At 48.4% G+C, this 23,401-nt stretch overlaps 1 protein-coding gene across 1 annotated transcript in view; it reads right to left on the reverse strand.

The window, feature by feature from the left end:
* The window catches only part of LOC134935163 (peptidyl-prolyl cis-trans isomerase FKBP8-like), a 158,752-nt gene that overhangs the window by 23,546 nt on the left and 111,805 nt on the right, over positions 1–23,401 (reverse strand). Inside the window, exon 8 of the mRNA XM_063930397.1 lies at positions 8,154–8,300. Coding sequence (XP_063786467.1) covers positions 8,154–8,300 — 147 coding nt within the window. The remainder of the gene's footprint in view (positions 1–8,153; positions 8,301–23,401) is intronic.

A 23,401-nucleotide genomic window follows, 5' to 3' on the forward strand; every position in this document is an offset into this window, starting at 1 on the left:
TGGCACTGTGGGGCAATGTAACTGGCACTGTGGGGCATGTATCTGGCACTGTGGGGCATGTATCTGGCACTGTTGGGCATGTATCTGGCACTGTGGGGCAATGTAACTGGCACTGTGGGGCAATGTAACTGGCACTGTGGGGCAATGTATCCGGCACTGTGGGGCAATGTATCCGGCACTGTGTGGCATGTATCCGGCACTGTGGGGCAATGTATCTGGCACTGTGGGGCATGTAACTGGCACTGTGGGGCATTGTATCTGGCACTGTGGGGCATTGTATCTGGCACTGTGGGGCAATGTAACTGGCACTGTGGGACATGTATCCGGCACTGTGGGGCATTGTATCTGGCACTGGGGGGCAATGCAATTGGCACTGTGGGGCATGTATCCGGCACTGTGGGGCAATGTAACTGGCATTGTGGGGCATGTAACTGGCACTGTGGGGAATGTAACTGGCACTGTGGGGCAATGTAACTGGCATTGTGGGGCATGTAACTGGCACTGTGGGGCATGTAACTGGCACTGTGGGGCAATGTAACTAGCACTGTGGGGCAATGTAACTGGCACTGTGGGGCAATGTAACTGGCACTGTGGGGCAATGTATCCGGCACTGTGGGGCAATGTATCCGGCACTGTGTGGCATGTATCCGGCACTGTGGGGCAACGTATCTGGCACTGTGGGGCATGTAACTGGCACTGTGGGGCATTGTATCTGGCACTGTGGGGCAATGTAACTGGCACTGTGGGGCATGTATCCGGCACTGTGGGGCATTGTATCTGGCACTGGGGGGCAATGCAATTGGCACTGTGGGGCATGTATCCGGCACTGTGGGGCAATGTAACTGGCACTGTGGGGCAATGTATCTGGCACTGGGGGGCAATGTAACTGGCACTGTGGGGCAATGTATCCGGCACTGTGGGGCAATGTATCCGGCACTGTGTGGCATGTATCCGGCACTGTAGGGCAATGTAACTGGCATTGTGGGGCATGTAACTGGCACTGTGGGGCATGTAACTGGCACTGTGGGGCAATGTAACTGGCACTGTGGGGCATGTATCTGGCACTGTGGGGCATGTATCTGGTACTGTGGGGCAATGTAACTGGCACTGTGGGGCAATGTAACTGGCACTGTGTGGCATGTATTCGGCACTGTGGGGCAATGTATCTGGCACTGTGGGGCATGTAACTGGCACTGTGGGGCATGTAACTGGCACTGTGGGGCATTGTATCTGGCACTGTGGGGCAATGTAACTGGCACTGTGGGGCATTGTATCTGGCACTGGGGGGCAATGCAATTGGCACTGTGGGGCATGTATCCGGCACTGTGGGGCAATGTAACTGGCACTGTGGGGCAATGTAACTGGCACTGTGGGGCATGTATCTGGCACTGTGGGGCATGTAACTGGCACTGTGGGGCCTTGTATCCGGCACTGTGGGGCAATGTAACTGGCACTGTGGGGCATGTATCCGGCACTGTGGGGCATTGTATCTGGCACTGGGGGGCAATGCAATTGGCACTGTGGGGCATGTATCCGGCACTGTGGGGCAATGTAACTGGCACTGTGGGGCATGTATCTGGCACTGTGGGGCATTGTATCCGGCACTGTGGGGCAATGTATCTGGCACTGTGGGGCATGTAACTGGCACTGTGGGGCATTGTATCTGGCACTGTGAGGCAATGTAACTGGCACTGTGGGGCATGTATCCGGCACTGTGGGGCATTTTCAGTGGCCACACCCCTTCTGGAGCGTGGCCACACCCCTTCTGTAACGTGGCCACGCCCATTTTCCGCCTGCTCATAGCTAGAGAGGCTAGAAACAACTTTCATAGAAAATATATTTCTCTAACGTCCTAGTGGATGCTGGGGACTCCGTAAGGACCATGGGGAATAGACGGGCTCCGCAGGAGATAGGGCACTCTAAGAAAGAATTAGGACTACTGGTGTGCACTGGCTCCTACCTCTATGTCCCTCCTCCAGACCTCAGTTAGAATCTGTGCGCGGTCAGAGCTGGGTGCACTTTAGTGAGCTCTTCTGAGCTTGCTAATAAGAAAGTATTTTGTTAGGATTTTTTTATTTTCAGAGAGATCTGCTGGCAACAGACTCTCTGCTACGTGGGACTGAGGGGAGAGAAGCAGACCTACTAACTGCGGATAGGTCATGCTTCTTAGGCTACTGGACACCATTAGCTCCAGAGGGATCGAACACAGGAACGCACCCTTGGTCGTCCGATCCCGGAGCCGCGCCGCCGTCCCCCTCGCAGAGCCAGAAGACAGAAGCGGCGAGAGAAGCAAGAAGACTTCAAAATCGGCGGCAGAATACTCCTGTCTTCATATGAGGTAGCGCACAGCACTGCAGCTGTGCGCCATTGCTCCCACATTAAACCCGCACACTCCGGTCACTGTAGGGTGCAGGGGGGGGCGCCCTGGGCAGCAATTGAGTACCTCTTGGCATAAAAGAGCATATATACAGCTGGGCACTGTATATATGCATGAGCCGCCGCCATTATTTTGCACAAAATCGCTGGACAGAAGCCCGCCGCTGAGGGGGCGGGGCTTCTTCTTCAGCACTCACCAGCGCCATTTTCTCTCCACAGCTCCGCTGAGAGGAAGCTCCCCAGGCTCTCCCCTGCAGAATCACGGTAGAAAGAGGGTAAAAAGAGAGGGGGGGCACATAAATTTAGCGCAAAATCACTAATACAGCAGCTACTGGGTAAACACTAAGTTACTGTGTAATTCCTGGGTAATATAGCGCTGGGGTGTGTGCTGGCATACTCTCTCTCTGTCTCTCCAAAAGGCCTTGTGGGGGTTCTGTCCTCAAATAGAGCATCCCCTGTGTGTGTGGTGTGTCGGTACGCTTGTGTCGACATGTTTGACGAGGAAGGCTATGTGGAAGCAGAGCAGGTGCAGATGAATGTGGTGTCTCCGCCAACGGCGCCGACACCTGATTGGATGGATATGTGGAAGGTGTTAAATGATAATATAAACTCCTTGCATAAAAGGTTGGATAAAGCTGAAGCCTTGGGACAGTCAGGGTCTCAACCCATGCCTGATCCTACAGCGCAGAGGCCGTCAGGGTCTCAGAAGCGCCCACTATCCCAGATTGTTGACACAGATATCGACACGGATTCTGACTCCAGTGTCGATGGCGATGATGCAAAGTTGCAGCCTAAAATGGCTAAAGCCATCCGCTACATGATTATAGCAATGAAGGATGTATTGCACATTTCAGAGGAAAACCCTGTCCCTGACAAGAGGGTTTATATGTTTGGGGGAAAAAGGCAAGAAGTGCCTTTTCCCCCTTCACATGAGTTAAATGAGTTATGTGAAAAAGCTTGGGATTCTCCTGATATGAAAGTGCAGATTTCCAAACGAATACTTATGGCGTATCCTTTCCCGCCAACGGACAGGTTACGCTGGGAATCCTCCCCTAGGGTAGACAAAGCTTTGACACGCTTATCTAAGAAGGTGGCCCTGCCGTCACAGGATACGGCCACCCTAAAAGATCCTGCGGATAGGAAGCAGGAAGGTATCCTGAAGTCCGTTTATACACATTCAGGTACCCTACAGAGGCCGGCAATTGCGTCGGCCTGGATGTGTTGTGCTGTAGCAGCATGGACAGATACTCTGTCTGAGGAACTTGATACCTTGGACAAGGATACTATATTACTGACCCTGGGGCATATAAAAGATGCTGTCCTATATATGAGGGATGCCCAGAGAGACATTTGCCTACTGGGCTCTAGAATAAATGCAATGTCAATTTCTGCCAGAAGGGTCCTGTGGACTCTGCAATGGACAGGTGATGCCGACTCAAAAAAGCACATGGAGGTTTTACCTTATAAGGGTGAGGAGTTGTTTGGGGACGGTCTCTCGGACCTAGTTTCCACAGCTACGGCTGGGAAGTCAAATTTTTTACCATATATTCCCTCACAACCTAAGAAAGCACCGTATTACCAAATGCAGTCCTCTCGATTGCAAAGAGGCAAGAAAGTCCGAGGGGCGTCTTTTCTTGCCAGAGGCAGGGGTAGAGGAAAGAAGCTGCACAATACAGCTAGTTCCCAGGAACAGAAGTCCTCCCCGGCTACCACTAAATCCACCGCATGACGCTGGGGCTCCACAGGTGGAGCCAGGAGCGGTGGGGGCGTGTCTCCGAAATTTCAGCCACCAGTGGGTTCGCTCACAGGTGGATCCCTGGGCTATACAGATTGTGTCTCAGGGATACAAGCTGGAATTCGAAGTGATGCCCCCTCACCGTTACCTCAAATCGGCCCTGCCAGCTTCCCCCATAGAAAGGGAAGTAGTGTTAGCGGCAATTCACAAATTATATCTCCAGCAGGTGGTGGTACAGGTTCCCCTCCCTCAACAGGGAAGGGGTTACTATTCCACAATGTTTGTGGTTCCGAAACCGGACGGTTCGGTCAGACCCATATTGAATTTAAAATCCCTGAACATTTACCTGAAAAGTTTCAAGTTCAAGATGGAATCGCTCAGGGCGGTCATTGCGAGCCTGGAAGAGGGGGATTTTATGGTGTCTCTGGACATAAAGGATGCTTACCTGCATGTCCCCATTTATCCACCTCATCAGGAGTACCTCAGATTTGTGGTACAGGACTGTCATTACCAATTCCAGACGTTGCCGTTTGGTCTGTCCACGGCACCAAGAATATTTACCAAGGTAATGGCAGAAATAATGGTGCTTCTGCGAAAGCAAGGAGTTACAATTATCCCATACTTGGACGATCTCCTCATAAAGGCGAGGTCCAGAGAGCAGTTGCTGATCAGCGTAGCACACTCTCGGGAGGTGTTACAACAGCACGGCTGGATTCTGAATATACCAAAGTCGCAGCTGATTCCTACGACGAGACTGCCCTTCCTGGGCGTGATTCTGGACACAGACCAGAAGAAGGTGTTTCTCCCGGAGGAGAAGGCCCAGGAGCTCATGACTCTGGTCAGAGACCTCTTAAAACCAAAACAGGTGTCGGTGCATCAATGCACGTGAGTCCTGGGAAAGATGGTGGCGTCATACGAAGCCATTCCCTTCGGCAGGTTCCATGCAAGGACCTTTCAGTGGGATCTGTTGGACAAGTGGTCCGGATCGCATCTTCAGATGCATCGGCTGATCACCCTATCCCCCAGGGCCAGGGTGTCTCTTCTGTGGTGGCTGCAGAGTGCTCACCTTCTCGAGGGCCGCAGGTTCGGCATACAGGACTGGGTCCTGGTGATCACGGATGCAAGCCTCCGAGGGTGGGGGGCAGTCACTCAGGGAAGAAACTTCCAGGGGCTGTGGTCAAGTCAGGAGACTTGTCTGCACATCAATATCCTAAGGGCCATATACAACGCCCTGAGTCAAGCGGAGCCTCTGCTTCGCAACCAACCAGTGCTGATTCAGTCAGACAACATCACCGCAGTGGCTCATGTAAACCGCCAGGGCGGCACAAGAAGCAGGGTGGTGATGGCAGAAGCCACCAGAATTCTTCGCTGGGCGGAGAATCACGTGCAAGCACTGTCAGCAGTGTTCATTCCGGGAGTGGACAACTGGGAAGCAGACTTCCTCAGCAGGCACGACCTCCACCCGGGAGAGTGGGGACTTCATCAAGAAGTCTTCACACAGATTACAAATCGATGGGAACTGCCACAGATGGACATGATGGCTTCCTGCCTCAACAAAAAGCTACAAAGGTATTGCGCCAGGTCAAGTGACCCTCAGGCGATAGCTGTGGACGCACTAGTGACACCGTGGGTGTTCCAGTCGGTTTATGTGTTTCCTCCTCTTCCTCTCATACCCAAGGTGCTGAGAATCGTAAGAAAAAGAGGAGTGAGAACAATACTCATTGTTCCGGATTGGCCAAGAAGGACTTGGTATCCGGAACTGCAAGAAATGCTCACAGAGGACCCATGGCCTCTGCCTCTCAGACAGGATCTGTTGCAACAGGGGCCCTGTCTGTTCCAAGACTTACCGCGGCTGCGTTTGACGGCATGGCGGTTGAACGCCGGATCCTAGTGGAGAAAGGCATTCTGGATGAAGTTATTCCTACGCTGATAAAGGCTAGGAAGGACGTGACAGCAAAACATTATCACCGTATATGGAGAAAATATGTTGCTTGGTGTGAGGCCAGGAAGGCCCCTACAGAGGAATTCCAGCTGGGCCATTTCCTTCACTTCCTACAGTCGGGAGTGACTATGGGCTTAAAATTAGGGTCCATAAAGGTCCAGATTTCGGCCTTATCCATTTTCTTTCAAAAGGAACTGGCTTCTCTTCCTGAGGTTCGGACGTTTGTAAAAGGAGTGCTGCATATTCAGCCCCCTTTTGTGCCACCAGTGGCATCTTGGGATCTTAACGTGGTGTTGAGTTTCCTGAAATCTCACTGGTTTGAGCCACTTAAGACCGTGGAGTTAAAATATCTCACGTGGAAAGTGGTCATGCTATTGGCCTTAGCTTCGGCTAGGCGTGTGTCAGAATTGGCGGCTTTGTCATGTAAAAGCCCCTATCTGGTTTTCCATATGGACAGGGCAGAATTACGGACTCGTCCGCAATTTCTGCCGAAGGTGGTGTCATCTTTTCATTTGAACCAACCTATTGTGGTGCCTGCGGCTACTCGTGACTTGGAGGATTCCAAGTTACTAGATGTAGTCAGGGCTTTGAAGATTTATGTAGCCAGAACGGCTGGAGTCAGGAAAACTGACTCGCTGTTTATCCTGTATGCATCCAACAAGCTGGGTGCTCCTGCTTCAAAGCAAACTATTGCTCGCTGGATCTGTAACACGACTCAGCAGGCTCATTCTGCGGCTGGATTGCCGCATCCAAAATCAGTAAAAGCCCATTCCACAAGGAAGGTGGGCTCTTCTTGGGCGGCTGCCCGAGGGGTCTCGGCATTACAGCTTTGCCGAGCAGCTACTTGGTCGGGTTCAAACACGTTTGCAAAATTCTACAAGTTTGATACCCTGGCTGAGGAGGACCTTGTGTTTGCTCATTCGGTGCTGCAGAGTCATCCGCACTCTCCCGCCCGTTTGGGAGCTTTGGTATAATCCACATGGTCCTTACGGAGTCCCCAGCATCCACTAGGACGTTAGAGAAAATAAGATTTTACTCACCGGTAAATCTATTTCTCGTAGTCCGTAGTGGATGCTGGGCGCCCGTCCCAAGTGCGGACTTCTTCTGCAATACTTGTATATAGTTATTGCTTAAATAAGGGTTATGTTATGTTTGCATCATGTTGTCTGATGCTCTGTTGTTGTTCATACTGTTAACTGGGTAAGTTATCACAAGTTATACGGTGTGATTGGTGTGGCTGGTATGAGTCTTACCCTGGATTCCAAAATCCTTTCCTTGTACTGTCAGCTCTTCCGGGCACAGTTTCCTTAACGGAGGTCTGGAGGAGGGACATAGAGGGAGGAGTCAGTGCACACCAGTAGTCCTAATTCTTTCTTAGAGTGCCCTGTCTCCTGTGGAGCCCGTCTATTCCCCATGGTCCTTACGGAGTCCCCAGCATCCACTATGGACTACGAGAAATAGATTTACCGGTGAGTAAAATCTTATTTTTTCTCTATAACCAGTAGGCAGCAGAAACGTTAATAGTACAGGTTGAGTCTCCCTTATTCAAAATGCTCGGGACCAGAGGTATTTTGGATATGGGATATTTCCGTATTTTGGAATAATTGCATACCATAATGAGATATCATGGTGATGGGACCTAAATCTATGCACAGAATGCATTTATGTTTCATATACACCTTATACACACAGCCTGAAGGTAATTTTAGCCAATACTTTTTATAACTTTGTGCATTAAACAAAGTGTGTCTACATTCACACAATTCATTTATGTTTCATATACACCTTATACACACAGCCTGAAGGTCATTTAATACAATATTTTTAATAACTGTGTATTAAACAAAGTTTGTGTACATTGAGCCATCAAAAAACAAAGGTTTCACTATCTCACTCTCACTCAAAAAAGTCCGTATTTCGGAATATTTGGATATGGGATACTCAACCTGTATTAGTTTGCAAATCATTTATCAGCTGAATTATGTTTTATTTGTACTTTATGTGGATTTTCCATTTGAATAATGTAGAACGAGTAAACAAAACCAGAGAACATATAATGAAAGGCTAGTTGTGATTTGACAAGGGAGACACATAACTTACCCTCTGCTTTGTGCAGCGACGAATAAGCGGATTTAAGTCATCTCTAAGCTTAAGATGAGCTTTGGGTTTAGGTCTCCCTGGGGATTTAGTGATTTCAGGCTGTCCTTTTTGTCTCCTTACCAGCTTGGAAAGCTCTGCATGAATTGCCTGAGTGGAAACAAGTCATTCTGTTAGCTGAAGTCATTCTATTATTCATCCTGTCAACTGTCTCATAAACTATCATTGACTTGGCAACAGAGCAGGTAAAGAAATATTAGAATGGCCAGATATCACATAGTTTTTTAAGGCACACAAGTAGAATGTTTCAACCAGGTTTTTTTTAGGGCATTTCCAAGACCTACAGTAGGCCGTCCTCTATGTTCCTGCCAATGCACATGGAAATCATGGTGTCGCAGAAGAGCGGTCCGTGAGCTGGACACTGTGGGGTAAATTTACTAAGATGGGAGTTCTATTTAAGATGGGATGTTGCCCATATCAACCAATCCGATTCCAGGTATTATTTTCTAGTAGGTGCTTGATAAATGAGAAGTAGAATCTGAGTGGTTGCTATGGGCAACATTCCATCTTAAATAGAGCTCCCATCTTAGTAAATTTACTTCTAAGCGTTGTTCCAGGCACCCTACATGCCAAATACAGGTGTCTGTAGTCAGTGCCAGTGCAGCCCCCTCTGCCTTCCACCCTGGGCAGCAGAGGCAGTCACTGAACTGTCTACTTTGTGTTACACACTCTTTCAGCTGTTTCACAGGAATATCATACAGTACTTTGTGCTGTTGTTAATAATCATATTTTTACACTGGTTATGTTGCCCTATAATTACTCACATCAGACTTACCTATGTGTGAACACATGTCTAAGCTGAAATTACATACTCCTAATGATCTGATTGACTACAACTCTACTTCTAACCTTGTCCATTTCACCTCCTGTAAGCCCATGCATACCCATGTTTAAAGAATACAGTTGATGCGCTAAAAATTGAAAATCATGTAAAATGTACATTATATAGCTGCAGCAGTTCTTGTGGGATCCAGTCAAAATGACGGCTGTCAGAATTCCGGCAGTTGGAATCCCAACACCGTCAGAATACTGCAAAGGTCAGGACACAGACACCGGAATCCCAACATTCGGCATCCTGACTGTGAGGGAGGGTTAGGTTGAGGCGAGACCCCTGGAGGTTAGGGTTAAACTGCAGGAGAGGAGAGGTTAGGATTAGGCAATGGGGAGAGGGGGTTAGGGTTAAGCACCACCGGGAGGAGGTTAGGTTTAGCCTCCAAGGGGGAAGGGTTAGGTTTAGGCTGCGGGAAAGGGGGGGGTTACGTTTAGGCAACAACATGGGAGGTTACGGTTAGGCACCAAAGGGGAAGGTTAGAGTTAGGCTGCGGGAAGGGAATGTTAGGGGAGACTGGAGAATAACCCTACCTCTCCCCTGTCGGGATGCTGGCGGCGGTTTACTGAACGCCAGCATCCAGACCGCAACCCGTTCTTGTGGCATCTCAGCATATTATAGGCATAAAATGAACAGATGCTGCAGAGAAGTATCTCTCTAGTAGCATTGGGACAGGGGCTCCTACAAAATATGGCTATGGGGCACACAATGTTCTGGCTACGCCCCTGAATGGGCCTGTGTGCTTTGTATGCAAAAGTTACAGTTCCAATCTGGCTCTGATTAAGGGAATTAAAATAAATTATACAAAATTCATTAAAATGCAAAAGAAACCAGACATTTGTTGTTAGCAGTGAATGAAATAACTTTCTGTAATTCCTTTGCTAAATTCATTGTCTGAACATTTTGGATTATTCCATAACGCAATGTATCTGAAGTTAGCAATGTATATTAAGTCATATTTTCCTACTCTCCTGGAATGGCCAGGAGGCTCACGAAAATTGTGTGTCCCCGGAAGAGAGGACAAGTCTCCCAGCCAGCCGCCACCTGCCCACATCACCACCCACAGACAAGGTAACAGTTGACATGATTCACAGTGAATCGCGTTATTTTGGGATTGTGTACAGGGGGTGGGTCCATGCAGGATGACGTGATTTTTACGGACGTGCCTCCGCTCTGCTCCTACCTAGCATCACCCCCCCCCCCTTTGTCACGCCCCCAGTATGCCACATCACGCCCCCCACCATGGCGAGCTGACTGCCTCTTCCCGGAGGAGGCGGCCAGTATATCGGCAAGTATGATATTACGTGTTGTTATCTATTAAAAATAGGATTTTAATTACCTTCCGATAAATCCTTTTCTCGTAGTCCGTAAAGGATACTGGGAATCCATTTAGTACCATGGGGATTTGATCAAGAATTTGATAGTGTGTGCTGGGTCCTCCTACCAGACTCAGTCTAGGAAACTGTGCCCGAGGAGACAGACATACTTTGAAAGAAGGATAGATAAGGAAAGTGGTGAGATTACGAACAAGCACAAAGAACAATAGGAAAGCCATGCTAACCAAACTTGAAACATGAACAGCAACAGCTGAACAAACCAGAATACTTAACCAAGTAACAGTACAGGAAAAATGAAGCACCAGGCGGGCGCCCAGTATCCCCTATGGACTACGAGAAAAGGATTTACTGGTAGGTAATTAAAATCCTATTTTCTCTTACGTCCTAGGGGATACTGGGAATCCATTTAGTAACATGGGGAAGTACCAAAGCTCCCAAACCGGATGGAAGAGTGCTGAGGTTCCTGCAGAACTGATTGACCAAACTGAAGGTCCTCAGAGGCCAAAGTATCGAAATTGTAAAACTTTACAAACGTGTTCGAACCTGACCAAGTAGCTGCTCGGCAGAGCTGTAAAGCCGAGACACCCCGGGCAGCCACCCAAGAAGAACCCATCGACCTAGTAGAGTGGGCTTGTACAGACTTTGGAACCGGCAATCCTGCTGTGGAATAAGCATGCTGGATAGTGAGCCTGATCCAGCGTGCAATAGACTGCTTTAAAGCAGGATACCCAAATTTATTGGAATCATAGAGAACGAATAGCGAGTCGGATTTTCTGTGACAACATGTTCTCTTTACATACACCTTCAAAGCCCTCACAACATCCAAAGACTTTGAAGTAGCAAAGGTGCCCATCACAGCCGGAACCACAACAGGTTGGTTGATGTGAAAAGCGGACACCACCTTAGGAAGAAATTGCTGATGAGTTCTGAGTTCAGCTCTGTCCTCTTGGAAAATTAAGTAGGGACTCTTGTGAGACAACACCTCTAGTTCCAACAAACGTCTTGCTAAGGCCAAGGCCAACAGTGTGACTGTCTTCCACGTAAGGTACTTTACGTCAACCTCCTGTAACAGTTCAAACCAGTCTGATTGGAGGAACTGCAGCACCAAATTGAGATCCCAAGGTGCCGTGGGAGGCACAAAGGGAGGCTGGATGTGCAGAACACCTTTCAAGAATGTCTGGACCTCAGGGAGAGAAGCCAATTGTTTCTGAAAGAAAATAGACAAAGCCGAAATCTGGACTTTCATAGAGCCTAGGTGTAGACCCACATCCACTCCCAACTGCAGAAAAAGCAGGACACGTCCCAGATTAAATGTCACCACGGAATATTGTCTGCTCTCACACCAAGAGAAATACTTCTTCCATATACGGTGGTAATGTTTAGACGTTACCCCCTTCCTGGCTTGGATCATAGTCGGGATGACCTTGTCAGGAATCCCTCTCCTGGCTAGAATCAGCCGTTCAACTTCCATGCCGTTAAACGTAGCCACTGTAAGTCTTGATAGACAAACGGACCCTGTTGCAGAAGTTCCTCGCGAAGAGGTAGAGGCCACGGATCTTCTATCAGCATCTCGAGAAGATCCGCGTACCAGGCCCTTCGAGGCCAGTCTGGAGCAATGAGGATTGCTTGAACCTTTTCCCTTTTTATTCTTTTTAGAATTCTTGGGATCAGAGAAAGTGGAGGAAACACGTACACCACCTGGTAGACCCACGGAGTTGTCAGAGCGTCTACCGCCACTACTTGTTGTTCTCTCGACCTTGAACAATACCGCTTGAGCTTCTTGTTGAGTCGAGAGGCCATCATGTCGATATGTGGATTTTCCCTCCGACTTGTCAACCACCGGAACACCTCCGGGTGGAGGCCCCACTCCCCCGGGTGCAGGTCGTGTCTGCTGAGGAAGTCTGCTTCCCAGTTATCTACTCCCGGAATGAAGACCACCGACAATGCCATGGTGTGTTTCTCTGCCCAGAGGAAAATTCTTGACACCTCTGACATTGCTGCTCTGCTCTTCGTTACGCCCTGTCGGTTTATGTACATTACTGCCGTTACATTGTCCGACTGGACCTGAATGGCCTGATTCCGAAGTAGAGATGAGGTTTGCAGAAGGGTGTTGTAGATTGCCCTGAGTTCCAAGATGTTTATTGGAAGGACGACTTCCCGACTTGACCATCTTCCTTGAAACTGCACCCCAAGGGTGACTGCTCCCCAACCTCTGAGGCGTGCGTCTGTGATTAGCAGAATCCAATTCTGAATCCCGAACCTCCGACCAGGGTTGTAGCGAGGGTGGCTCCAGTGGAGCACAAGCTCCGGGCACCAAAAAAGTTAGAGGGCGCGATGCCACCCTCCCTCCTCATGCTGCACTGTGGGTTGCTATATATGCAGCTGCAGAGCAGGAGCAGAGGGGGTGCACACTGTCTTGGACTCATAGAATACCATAGGTAGGAAACAGGGCAGGCCAGAGGCAAAACAGCAGGTAGCATTGACAGACGGTACATGCTGGAGCTCTGCCACCCTCTTTATATGTCTCACTGTCTGCTTGTAGCCGTGCAGCAGGGTTACTTCTGTCCTGCAGCACCACTCCCTACCCTTGTTGCTGTAGCACCTCTCTCTGTCTAGCCCAGCTGCTGCAGCACTTCTTTCTGCCCCAGTTGCTGCATAATCTCTCTCTGACCCACATTCTGCAGCATCTCTCTCTTTCCTGAAAGCTGCAGCACATGTCTACTTCAGATGCTGCAGTACCTCTTTCTGTCCAGGTTTCTGAAGCACTATTCTCTGACCCAGCTGCTGCAGCACCTCTCTGTGCCCCATGTATAAGTCGCTATACTGTGGTGTAATGTGTATAAGTGTCCCTACTGTGGCATAAAGTGTATAAGGGGCTCTACTGTATGGCATATTGTGAATAAGGGACTCTACTATGTAGCAAATTGTTGTGTATAAGGGATACTACTGTGTGGAGTAATGTGAATAACAGACACTAGTATGCTGTGTAATGGGATTTGGTACTATTCTGTGGCCAAACCTTTCCCCATGAAGCTACACCCCTATATTTTTGATGCATCCTGAGTTCCACAAGGACTAGAACTGGCCCTGTCACCAATTTAGGATTTTTAAATATTTTTTCTTTTAAACTGTAACATACCACCACATGTTGGCTAGGCTCTCAATTCAGTACAGGGGAAGGGGGCGCTAAAACATACTCTTCTCCCGGCACCATGGAACCTAGCTACACCTCTGCCTCCGACCCTTGACGAGATGAGAAGTCCGTAGCCACCACAGAAGGGAGATTCTGGCTTTTTGCGACAGACATCCTCTGGGGCATGTGAAGATGCAATCTGGACCATTTGTCCAACAGATCCAGCTGGAAGGGCCTCACATGTGTTAGGGTCTCCTGCCCTGTGCTGCCACGTCGTCATGGCAACCGGGAGACAAGTGCTAGCAGAGTAACCTGAGCGCAGCTGATACTCCGGTTCGGGTCTTTTGCTGTGCAGTGGTTAAAGGCTCTGTGCACGGCAGGGGATCCGGTGCTGGTTTTTGTGCTCACAGTCTGTGAGGTCTGAGTGGGGCGTGGACAGCACCTGCTATATAAGGCCTCTTCTCAGGTTAAGCAGATGCTGCTGAATCTTTGTTGGTTAGTCAGTTCCTGAAAGTTAGCCAGTACTGTGTAGCTTTGTATTTGTTGTTGCTTACTGCAAATAGGCCTGGGGATTTGGTACTACACTCTGCCAATCCAGACCTAGCAGTAAGACTGGAGTCAGTCGTTTAACTTGCTGGGGTTCTTTTGCTACTCTGTGAACTTAGCAAGTTTGCGGCTGTATTCTCAGACTTGCCTGCCTAAATCCTGTCTCACTGTGCAAGGTGTTCAGGTGTCAGTTTAGTGGCAGTAAGCTGAACCGGTGCACTGCAAGTGAGAATTAGGATTGTGGAGACTCTCCTTGTGTCTATCATTCCATCTCTGACCAAGGAGTTTACTGCCACACCCGTTGGTAACCCTTTAGGGTTTTGCTGTTGCCCCGCAGCAGCAGCACCTTCAGGGGTTAAGGAGCCGAAAGTAAATCTCCCGGATCGTTTTTCTGGAGATCGCTCGCAGTTCTTTTGTTTCAAGGAGAGCTGCAAGCTATACTTCCGGCTTAGGCCTCAGTCTTCTGGGTCGGAGATTCAGCGGGTGGGCATAGTGATTTCCTTGCTACAAGGAGACCCACAGGTCTGGGCATATGGGTTGCAGCCTGACTGTCCGTCGCTTAAAAGTGTTGATGCTTTTTTACGGCACTGGGCATGTTGTATGATGACCCTGACAAGACGGCCTCAGCCGAGGCTCAGATTTCGATCCTTAAGCAAGGGCGAAGGCCAGTTGAGGTTTACTGTACGGAGTTTCGGAGGTTGGCCCATGATACCCAGTGGAATGACCCAGCCCTGAGACACCAGTACCGAAGAGGTCTTTCTAACCAGATAAAAGACCAACTGGTACAATATCCCTTGCCTGATAGCTTGGATCAGCTCATGCAGTTATCCATCCGGGTGGATAGACGGCTGAGAGAGCGTAGGCTTGAAAGGGAGACCGAGATTTCCTTCTTTCCCAAGGGAACCTCAGACTCTGAGGAATTTTCCGAGGAGCCTATGCAGATTGGGGCTACCCGCCTCTCCTCGCGTGAGAAGACGCGGAGGAGACAGCAGGGGTTGTGTTTGTACTGTGGGAATAAAGGTCATGTGGTAGTATCATGCCCAGAAAAGCCGGAAAACTTCAGGGCCTGAGGGTGATGGGAAATATCCTGTCAGGCCAGAAGTCAGAATTTCCCAAGAAGACTTTTATCATTCCGGTGACCTTGAAGATCCTCGGTCAAACTGTCAAGACTGAGGCCTTTGTGGACAGTGGGGCCGACGGGGTTTTTATGGACCGCCAATTCGCCCTGAAACACTCTGTTCCCTTAGTACCCTTGGCATCGGAAATTGAGATTTGTGGGTTAAACGGGGAACCATTATCCCAAGGTAAAATTACCTCTTGCACTAGCCAGATTTCTTTGTTTATTGGAGCCACACACTCTGAAAAATTGTCCTTTTATGTGACTGTCTGTACTTTTGCCCCATTGGTGTTGGGGTTACCCTGGTTAAGGGCCCACAATCCTCAATTTGACTGGGTCTCTGGGGAGATTCTTAGTTGGGGTACTGATTGTTTCAGGAGTTGCTTGAGCCTTCCAGTCAGGCTCTCGCAGCTAAGTTTGCCAGGATTGCCAGGGTGTTATGCAGATTTTGCGGACGTGTTCTCCAAAAAAGTTGCAGAGGTACTACCTCCCCATCGCCCCTATGACTGTGCCATTGATTTGTTGCCAAATGCTAAACTTCCCAAGAGCAGGTTGTACTCCCTGTCACGTCCTGAGACTCAGGCTATGGCAGAGTACATTCAGGAGAACTTGGCTAAGGGATTTATCAGACCTTCACAGTCTCCAGTTGGGTCGGGGTTCTTCTTCGTGGGTAAAAAGGACGGTTCGTTGCGACCCTGCATCGACTTCAGGGAATTGAACCATATCACGATTAAAAACTCATACCCACTGCCTCTCATTTCGGTCTTGTTTGACCAGCTTCGTACTGCCACCATTTTTTCTAAGATTGACCTACGCGGTGCGTACAATCTAGTCCGAATAAGAGAGGGGGATGAATGGAAGACTGCCTTTAATACCCACTCAGGGCATTATGAATATTTGGTGATGCCTTTTGGGCTCTGTAATGCCCCGGCAGTCTTCCAGGATTTCATGAATGATGTACTCAGGGAATATTTGGATAGATTCTTAGTTGTATACTTAGATGACATCCTAATCTTCTCCCATTCCCTGGAGGAACATCGGAAGCATGTACGCTTAGTCCTCCAGAAACTCAGAGACCACCGGCTTGGGGCGAAGCTGGAGAAGTGCGAATTTGAAGTTCAGCAAATCGCATTTCTAGGATATATTATCTCCCCAGAAGGTTTCCAAATGGAGGGTTCCAAGGTACAGGCAGTCCTGGATTGGGTGCAGCCCACTAGTTTGAAGGCGCTTCAGCGTTTCCTGGGCTTTGCGAATTTTTATAGACGATTTATCGCTGGATTTTCGTCTATAGTGGCGCCCTTGGTGGCACTCACTAAGAAAGGGGCGGATGTTGCTCACTGGTCTTGTGAGGCTAAAGCGGCTTTTGCCCGTCTCAAAAGGGCATTTGTATCGGCCAAGGTGCTGCGACACCCAGATCCAGAGCGTCCTTTTGTGGTGGAGGTGGATGCCTCTGAGATGGGTATTGGGGCAGTGCTCTCTCAGATGGGAGTGTCTGATAATCGCCTTCATCCCTGTGCTTACTTTTCCCGTAAATTTTCGCCTGCCGAGATGAATTATGACGTGGGTAACCGGGAATTGTTGGCTATTAAGGATGCACTCGAGGAGTGGAGACACTGGCTTGAGGGGGCTAAGTTTGTGGTCTCAATTCTCACCGACCATAAGAATCTGGCATATTTAGAGTCAGCGAAGCGTCTCAATGCCAGGCAGGCACGATGGGCTTTGTTTTTTGCTCGCTTTAATTTTTTGATAACATATCGCCCTGGGTCAAAAAACATCAAGGCTGATGCGCTCTCGCGGAGTTTTGCTCCAATCCAGGAGACCACCGAGGAGCCGTTGCCCATTGTGTCCCCATCATGTATTAAAGTGGGCATTACCCAGGACCTCTTATCATTAGTCCTTAGAGCACAGGAGCAGGCTCCTCCAGACCTTCCGGTAGGTCTTTTGTTTGTGCCTCCTAGGTTAAGACAGCGAGTGTTCCTGGAATTCCATGCCAAGAAGTCGGCAGGTCACCCGGGTATTGCCAGAACTCGGGAGTTGCTATCTAGGGCGGTGTGGTGGCCCTCGGTGGCTAAGGATGTGGATCAGTGGGTTCGGGCATGTGACATCTGTGCCCAAAATAAGACTCCTAGAGGGGTTCCTGTTGGCCCATTACATCCACTCTCTATCCCATCTAAGCCATGGACCCACATTTCAATGGATTTTGTGGTGGACTTGCCCAAATCCTCGGGGATGACAGCCATCTGGGTTGTCGTTGACAGGTTTTCGAAGATGGCGCACTTCGTTCCACTGGTTGGGCTGCCATCGGCCAGACGCCTGTCTGAATTATTTATGCTGCATGTTGTGCGTCTCCACGGGTTGCCACTTGATGTGGTCTCTGACCGCGGATCCCAGTTTGTGGCCAAATTCTGGAGGGCATTTTGTTCCGATCTCCAGATTTCTGTCAGCTTGTCGTCAGGCTACCATCCGCAGTCTAATGGGCAGACTGAAAGGGTGAACCAGTCCTTGGAGCAGTTCCTCAGGTGTTATGTCTCCAAGTGTCAGACTGACTGGGTTGCTCATCTGTCCATGGCGGAGTTTGCCTATAACAACGCGGCTCACTCTGCTACAGGGATCTCTCCCTTCCTTTGTGTGTATGGGCATCATCCTAAGGCCAATTCTTTTGACCCCCTGGACTCCACGCCTGGTGGTTCCTCTGTGGTTTCGGTCCTTAGGGGTATTTGGAGGAAAGTGAAGAAAGCCCTTGTGTCTGTGTCATTAGTGACCAAAAGGGTTTTTGATAAGCGGAAAAGACCCTGCAGCTTCAAATTAGGAGACTTCGTCTGGTTGTCTACCAAGAATTTGAAGTTGAGACAGCCATCTCATAAGTTAGGCCCCCGGTTCATCGGCCCTTATAAGATCACCAGGGTTATCAATCCGGTGGCATTTCAGTTAGATCTGCCCCGTTCTTTGGGTATCAATAAAACATTTCATTGTTCCCTTTTAAAACGGGCGATTAGTAATCCTTCTTCCAGTGGAAGACCTTCCCCTCTTCTGATACGTGGCCAGAAGGAGTTTGTTGTTGAAAGGATTCTTGACTCCAAGATGGTTCGGGGTCGGCTGTCATTTTTGGTGCACTGGAAGGGGTATGGCCCGGAGGAGCGGTCGTGGGTGCGCAGTTGTGATCTTCATGCCCCCAGACTGATACGCTCTTTCTTCTCGCAGTTCCCCGATAAACCCGGTGGTAGGGGTTCTTTGACCCCTCGTCAGAGGGGGGGTACTGTTAGGGTCTCCTGCCCTGTGCTGCCACGTCGTCATGGCAACCGGGAGACAAGTGCTAGCGGAGTAACCTGAGCGCAGCTGATACTCCGGTTCGGGTCTTTTGCTGTGCAGTGGTTACAGGCTCTGTGCACGGCAGGGGATCCGGTGCTGGTTTTTGTGCTCACAGTCTGTGAGGTCTGAGTGGGGCGTGGACAGCACCTGCTATATAAGGCCTCTTCTCAGGTTAAGCAGATGCTGCTGAATCTTTGTTGGTTAGTCAGTTCCTGAAAGTTAGCCAGTACTGTGTAGCTTTGTATTTGTTGTTGCTTACTGCAAATAGGCCTGGGGATTTGGTACTACACTCTGCCAATCCAGACCTAGCAGTAAGACTGGAGTCAGTCGTTTAACTTGCTGGGGTTCTTTTGCTACTCTGTGAACTTAGCAAGTTTGCGGCTGTTTTCTCAGACTTGCCTGCCTAAATCCTGTCTCACTGTGCAAGGTGTTCAGGTGTCAGTTTAGTGGCAGTAAGCTGAACCTGTGCACTGCAAGTGAGGATTAGGATTGTGGAGACTCTCCTTGTGTCTATCATTCCATCTCTGACCAAGGAGTTTACTGCCACACCCGTTGGTAACCCTTTAGGGTTTTGCTGTTGCCCCTAGCAACAGCATTTCGGGTTCTCTACGTATTAAAACACAACATCTTGCTTTTTCCATCTGAGCATTACTAATACTAGGGAGACACCCAGTTTCTTAGCCTCTGGGCTTCTCTGTTCACTTTGTGTTCATTTGTTTTGCATCCCTATCCGTTCAGACACCACTACATTCCTGCAGGCACTGATGTGCATAACAGTTCAAACACCAGTACATTCCTGCAGGCACTGGTGTGCATAACAGTTCAGACACCAGTACATTCCTGCAGGCACTGGTGTGCATAACAACATGAAACCTTCCGTACTGAAGCGCCTCATAAGAGGCCACCATTTTCCTCAGAAGGCAAATGCACAGATGCATCGAGATCCAGGTTGGCTTCAGGACAGCCCGAACCATCGACTGGATTTCCATAGCATTCTCCAAGGGAAGGAACACTCTCTGAGACTCTGTGTCCAGTATCATTCCCAGGAAGGAGAGCCTCTGCATCGGTCCCGGGTGAGATTTTGGTAAGTTCAGAATCCACCCATGATCCAGGAGTAGTTTGGTTGAGAGGCCAATGCTGTCCAACAACCGCTCCCTGGACGGTGCCTTGATCAGAAGATCACCAGGTACGGAATTGTGTTCACTCCCTGTTTGCAGAGTAGAAACATCATCTCTGCCATCTCCTTGGTGAACACTCTCGGTGCCGTGGAGAGACCAAATGGCAGGGCCTGGAACTGGTAGTGGCAGTCCTGCAGTGCAAACCATAGATAAGCCTGATGAGGCGGCCAGATCAGAATGTGAAGGTACGCATCCTTGATATACAGAGACACTAGGAATTCCCCCTCCTCCAGACCTGAGATCACCGCTCACAGAGACTCCATCTTGAATTTTAACACTCGCAAGTACGGGTTCAATGACTTGAGGTTCAAAATCGGTCTTACCGAACCGTCCGGTTTCGGTACTACAAACAAGTTGAAATAATATCCCTTGTTTTACAGATGAGGTGGAACTGGAACAAGACCTGAGTCTGTATCAGTTTTTGAATGGCATCCTGTAAGGTTATACTAGCTTCCTGTGACACTGGTGTCAGAGTCAAAAATATTACATACACACAACATACAAACTCCAAACAGAGTGGCCTCTGTTCGTGTGTGTTGTGCATACACGCAGCGAGAGTATATACGGTAGTTATCGCATTCACACAGAAAAGCTACAAACACATTCATACAACACATAAATTACACATAGACAAAACACATCCAACACAAGACTTGTATTATATTGTATTTATATAATAGAGTGTAAAACCAGATATATAGATATATATGTATTATTGGGACGGAACAAGTTAATTATATCATGCTTAGTGTCAAAATGGTCAGGAGAATGTGTGGATTAATTTGATAGCTATGGGTAAATTGTAGCACATTGCGACAATTAGTTATGATCAAATTTATGAACATAAAATCCCATGCTACGAGAACAAAGGACTTCCTGCAAAAGCATGTGGGCAGAATCCCAGTGGTTAACTCCTGTACCTGCATCTTAAAACTGGACATTGCTTACATATGAACTGACCAATAACACACAATGAATGAGAAACCTCCCTCTCCTGGACCAAAGGAAGAAGACCGAAACCAACAAACTGTTAACTCTGACTGTTTGATATATGTAGTTTCTAAGGCATAGAGGGTTAGTTGCTGAGAGGAAGACATGAAGGACTGTCCTATGGGATAGGGTGATGTATACTGGCTGTGACTGTTTCTTATGTAACTAACTCTGTACCACTTACTTAGGCATATATATATATATATTATACTGAATGATAAACTGTATATATGTTATTTTGCATGCATACCTTTTAATATCCAATATATATATATATACATATATATATATGTATATCTATCTGAGAGTTGGACCTCAGTATACCATGTGTGCGACTACTTGCTTTCTCTTAAGGGACATAGTGCTGCAACATTTAGCACACTATTATCGTATATCGTAATAAGACGTAACTTGCGTCCGCAGCATATAATACCGCTGGGATGTAAATGGTTATTTGAAATAATGCAATTTCACACTGGTAAGCCTGATTTGAAGAATCTGAAGTGGGAGCTCCTGAAACTCCAGTCTGTAGCCCTGGGAATAAGATCTATGACCCAGGGATCCTGGCATGATGTTGTCCAGATGTTACTGAAAAATTTTAATCAGGCTCTGTTTAAACGCAGAAAGGATAATCACAAATTATATGTGATCTAATGTGTGGTGATTACCTGCAGAGATAATCACCAATAATGATTTCAAGTGACTGTGTATATATATAATTTTGTATTCTTTCAGTTTAGATGTGACAAAATGGCTGGAAGGCGATGTCCTGCGTTTGACCTATGTGTATCTAGGCTGGGGGAGATCAACCCTTATCTACAGACCCTAAAGTTAGGGATGAAAGCAATGCTCCATGTGCAATGACCAGACCAGAGGTTATAAACCCTGATAAGAGGAGGATGTTCGGATCAATCACCTGATGGAAAGGAATTCCACATGTTGAGATGACTACGCCACTAAACTTTCTGGCTAGTCATAAAACCATCCAGGGGTGACAAAGGTACAGATCCTCACTCTCTTTGAAGGAGACTCCAATGCCTTTTAGGCTACACCCCCTCCCCTTCTCCTGTGTTTCTTTTCTATCACCAACAGTATGTAAAAATGGTGTATGTATAGTGTCCAGCAGGAAAGTGGTTAAAAATCACAAGGGTGGGGGCCTGCTGCTGGGACAGAGAGGGCATTTCTTGGGGACTCAACTACTGTATATGTTGGAAATAACCAGGGTTATTCTGTGAAACTCCCCTACAACAGAACCACCGAAGTTCGTTTGAGTAAGTGGGTTTGGTTTTCTGTATTTTTATTTCTTTTCATTTGGTTTTGAGATTACTGTACTCTGTGTGTGTTTTTAAAATATTCTTAATAATCTTTGCAACATCTTTTTGTAACTAAAGCTCTGAAGTATTCTTGAAATTAAACATCTAATTTTTAGTTCTGATTCTGTAATTCTTATGAAGTAAGTCCTCGTGTGGCCCACGTCTACCTACTTTTCTAAGTATTGCAGTGTGTGTGTGTGTGTGTGTGTGTGTGTGTGTGTGTGTGTGTGTGTGACAGGTAGAAGCGAAGCCTAACTTGCGTTTAGAAATTAATTTCCTCTTGCTGGTGGCAGCTAAAGTGTTTGATTAATCCCGTGTGTCAAAAGTGACCCCCACGTTGCGTGTAGCACTTCTCAAATTGGCGTATTTGTAGAATTGTCCGGCAGCGTCGTGACAGGCTCCCACCTGCCTGTTCTCTAGGCATCGCGCCCACCATCATGCTGAAGGCTTTAAGGAAGCAGAGCTTGAGATCTGCTCCTATGAGCTGGCAGTTGCTGGTTTTCGTGGTTTACCTCTAGCACCTCTGGTGGCTGTAGAAGAACCTCTGGTTTTCCCCTTAAATGTGGCAGGCCGAAAGGACTGTAGATTAGGTTCTGAGTACGCCTTCCTGGCTGGGAGAGCTGCAGAAGGAAAATACGTGGACTTACCCGCAGTAGCTTTGGCGATCCATTTGTTCCCCTAATGTAGTCCAGCCAAGCTGGCTCTGCCCCGCTAGCCTGGGAAGGTACACTGCACTGAGTACACTGTAATGAACCCCCTGGAGAAGCCTTACATGAAACACAATCTTTGTCTGACATACTGTGACAGTGGCAGCACACACACACACACACACACACACACACATAAGAACAGGTTAAATGCACAATTAACCCACAAAGAGCCCTTGAAGAGAGAGACAGAGATAGCCGGGAGCCAGCACACAGCGCCCTTACTGCTAATGCCAAGCTTAGCCGGGTCGGAGACTAAGTGTCCAGATTGGGGACTTGGTACACTAGTAAGCACTCCCCCCCTGCTATGACCCCCTGGTACCGCTGAGGTAATCTGGAGTCTATCCAAAGGAGCTGCACGTACCTGTCAGTCAGCGTCTGTGTCCACTGCAGAGGGAAAATGGCACTGGTGAGCTGCTGGATCGGCACATAGTGAAGCCCTGCCCCTTCAATGGCGCACGGCCTTCCCGCTTTTTTATACTGGCTCAGGTAATTTTAGTGCTTAAAATGGAGTCAGCCGCCTTTTAAGTCTGTAATGCCAGTCTGGGTACTGTGTACACCCATAGTGTACTTAGAGTCAGTTCGCTACCTCAGAAGTTGTGCGTCCGAACTGTGTACTGAGTCTGGAAACCCCGCCACCCCCGTAGAAGCTGTGCGTCTTCATACCCTGATGCCACAATAATGGCCGGCGACCCGCTAACCGGGATGCCGGCTTAGTACTCACCACTCTTC

This window comes from Pseudophryne corroboree, chromosome 6 (genome assembly GCF_028390025.1).
Source record: "Pseudophryne corroboree isolate aPseCor3 chromosome 6, aPseCor3.hap2, whole genome shotgun sequence".
Lineage (NCBI taxonomy): Eukaryota > Metazoa > Chordata > Amphibia > Anura > Myobatrachidae > Pseudophryne > Pseudophryne corroboree.